At 43.0% G+C, this 2,647-nt stretch overlaps 1 protein-coding gene across 1 annotated transcript in view; it reads left to right on the top strand.

Annotated features, from left to right (window-relative positions):
- LOC101850381 (ubiquitin-like protein 3) overlaps positions 1–1,848 on the top strand; it is a 40,163-nt gene extending 38,315 nt beyond the window's left edge. Inside the window, exon 5 of the mRNA XM_005111993.3 lies at positions 1,746–1,848. Coding sequence (XP_005112050.1) covers positions 1,746–1,807 — 62 coding nt within the window. The 3' untranslated portion in view covers positions 1,808–1,848. The remainder of the gene's footprint in view (positions 1–1,745) is intronic.
- The last annotated feature ends 799 nt before the right edge of the window (positions 1,849–2,647 follow it).

The following is a 2,647-nucleotide window of genomic DNA, read 5'->3' as shown; positions in this document are numbered from 1 at the left end:
AGCAACTTACCACAAATCTTTTTAAAAATAAATAAAATCAGCAATTTTTTTTTAAAGACACAAAGTTAATAGATAAATGAGTAAATAAATAAGTAAATAAATAAATTTACAAAGATTTTTTAAAAACCCACACTCCCAAGATTGAGGGTTGGGTCTCTTGTGATAGATCTATAGTTTTACCAGCAAGAAATGCCAACTTGTCAAATGGTGGAGGAGTATACAACTGCTTGGTCGTAGAATTTGTTGAGAAAGATCATCTCAGCCTTCTTCTTCTTACCTGTGGGCCAAATGCTCTACCTTTGACGTCATCATGACTTATTTATAGCTCTCTGGGTATTGAACGTATTAAAGCAACCCCGTTACAATATTGGACAATTTTTGACCTTCAGAGCTTTACCAAAGCTCACTTGCCGAGATACCTTGTTCTTTTTGCATTCAAGCGTGAGTTTCTTTACGCAAGAGATACGTGTTTAACTTAGTTTTTATTTTTTGCCTATCTGCCGAATTGTTGTGACAGGTTTTTGATTTTATATATATATAAGTATAATTCTGGCACAATAATGCGACGGTGAAAATTATCCATTGCGGTCACATGACGCAGTTTTGCGCCAGCCCCGAGAAGTCCGTTGCAGTCACTCTCCTGGCTGGGTGACCACATGGGGTATTTTGCTCTGCTGGCTGTGTGACTGCAAAGTGTTAAGTTAGCTTAACTCACTGACTACTGGCCCCTTTCACCAGTCACTAGCGCTGAGTACTGGCATTTTGGGGGTATTTCAAAACACCACCACAACTCTCAGAATGACCCTATTGTAATTATTTTTTTACACAGTAAAGTTACTTTCAAGCTTAATCGATTACTGAACTTAAGTTGTCTTGGACTAATACTTAAATTCTTATGATTGTTTCAAAATTGGCATGAATTTGATTTTTCAAACTATTTCCAGAGACATGACAGATAGAATGAAATTCACAACATCAACAAAAATAAAAGTTCAAAGTGTTCAGTTTTGATTTGTATCCATGTGCAATTTTTTAGTGAAAATATAAAAGCTGGTCTGTGCGTTTATTCAGACCCATACAATGAATTACCTGAGACAGATGTAGGGAACGAAGTTGTGATTTCGTCGTGCAAACAACTACACCAGTACTATTGCTAGATATAGCCCTAGAACTACGACTCGGGCCGTGTTGGGGTACATATCCAGGGTCCTAACTATCCGACACATCATGTCCTGAGTCACTAGAACTAGCAAAACGAATAGGAGTATCGAAAACAGCGAAATTATGTGATTCTTGTTCATGCGACCGTTACTTCGAAGCGACAGTCGGATTACTATCATTTGTATAGAAAAAAAAATAGCGCGAGTTCCGGTCAGGTCAACACCAGATGAGTTGAATGTCCTTCACCTTCAATTACTTAAAAAGTTACCACGATACTTCGGCCAAACTCGGCACAAAACGAAACAAGTGGCAAAACTAGCACTGGAGTCCGTTCCCGTGCATGTGACGGGAGGACAAGATGCGGAACAAAACCGAAAGTCTATCCCGTCGAGGGTACGGGATCCGTACCTGCGAACCGACCACCCGCCCCGTACATGTGGCGGGAATCGTAGTCAGTGAGTCAAGACTTTGCCTGCTAATGGATGCCCATGGCAAATTGCATGTCTAAGAATATAGGATGCAAAAAAAACCTAAAAAACAGACAAGGCGTCTTATTTGATAGATGCTCTTGTTTCAATCCTCAGGTCAACTGAAGAAAGACAAGAGTGGCGAGTCGGGCTGCAGCAACTGCTGTGTGGTACTCTAGTAGCAGGCCTGACATCCCCACCCTCCCACCCACCCCCCACATCCCCACCCTCCCCCCACATACCCCCAGGATGCGCGCGTGTCCATGTCATGTCATGTCATATTCTTATCCCCGAGGAGGTCAGCAGTTGTTCCAGTCGGCCGCATTGTGTGCTCAGTCTCAGTCATTGTCATGGTTACTGTTGTGTCAGAGGAGCTTGACCGCGGCTGATCATGTTCACAAGTTTGTAGGTCACCCACCTCTGACCATCACTTCAGTCGGGCCATTGTCCTTCACAGGCTTGTAGGACTCCTCTGACCTTCGCTTCAGTCGGCCCATCATGGTTCACAGCCTGTAGGGCCATCATCGTTCACAAGCTTGTAGGACGCCTCCGATCTTCGCTTCTGTCGGGCCATCGTCCTTCACGGGTTTGTAGGACACCTCCGACCATCACTTTAGTCGGGCCATCATCGTTCACAAGCTTGTAGATCACCTCCGAACTTCGCTTCAGTCGAGTCTTCGTCGTTCACAGGCTTGTATGTAGGACACCTCCAACCATGGCCTCAGTCGGGCTATCATCATCTACTTGTAGGAAAAGGAGCACTAGGGAGTAACTCAGGACTTCATGTCAACTCTTTTGTTTTCACATCTTGGAAGGAGTCTGAAAAGGGGGATTTTAAAAAATATTGTTTTAAAAATGACTTTGGGATTAAGTTTACCTGCAAGATCTTTGATAGTCTTTGCAGGGCAAAGTGTGTGTGTGTGCTAAGATAAGGCTGCCAATTTTGCAGAAGTTTTTCAGAATTTCTAAATCATAGAATGTCCCAGAAGTTTCTGGTTCCTATCCAGACCAGTGTGTCT

This window comes from Aplysia californica, unplaced genomic scaffold (assembly GCF_000002075.1).
Source record: "Aplysia californica isolate F4 #8 unplaced genomic scaffold, AplCal3.0 scaffold01161, whole genome shotgun sequence".
In the NCBI taxonomy this organism is placed as follows: Eukaryota; Metazoa; Mollusca; class Gastropoda; order Aplysiida; family Aplysiidae; genus Aplysia; species Aplysia californica.
Note: the sequence above shows the minus strand (reverse complement) of the source record. Positions and strands in the feature narration are given on the sequence as shown.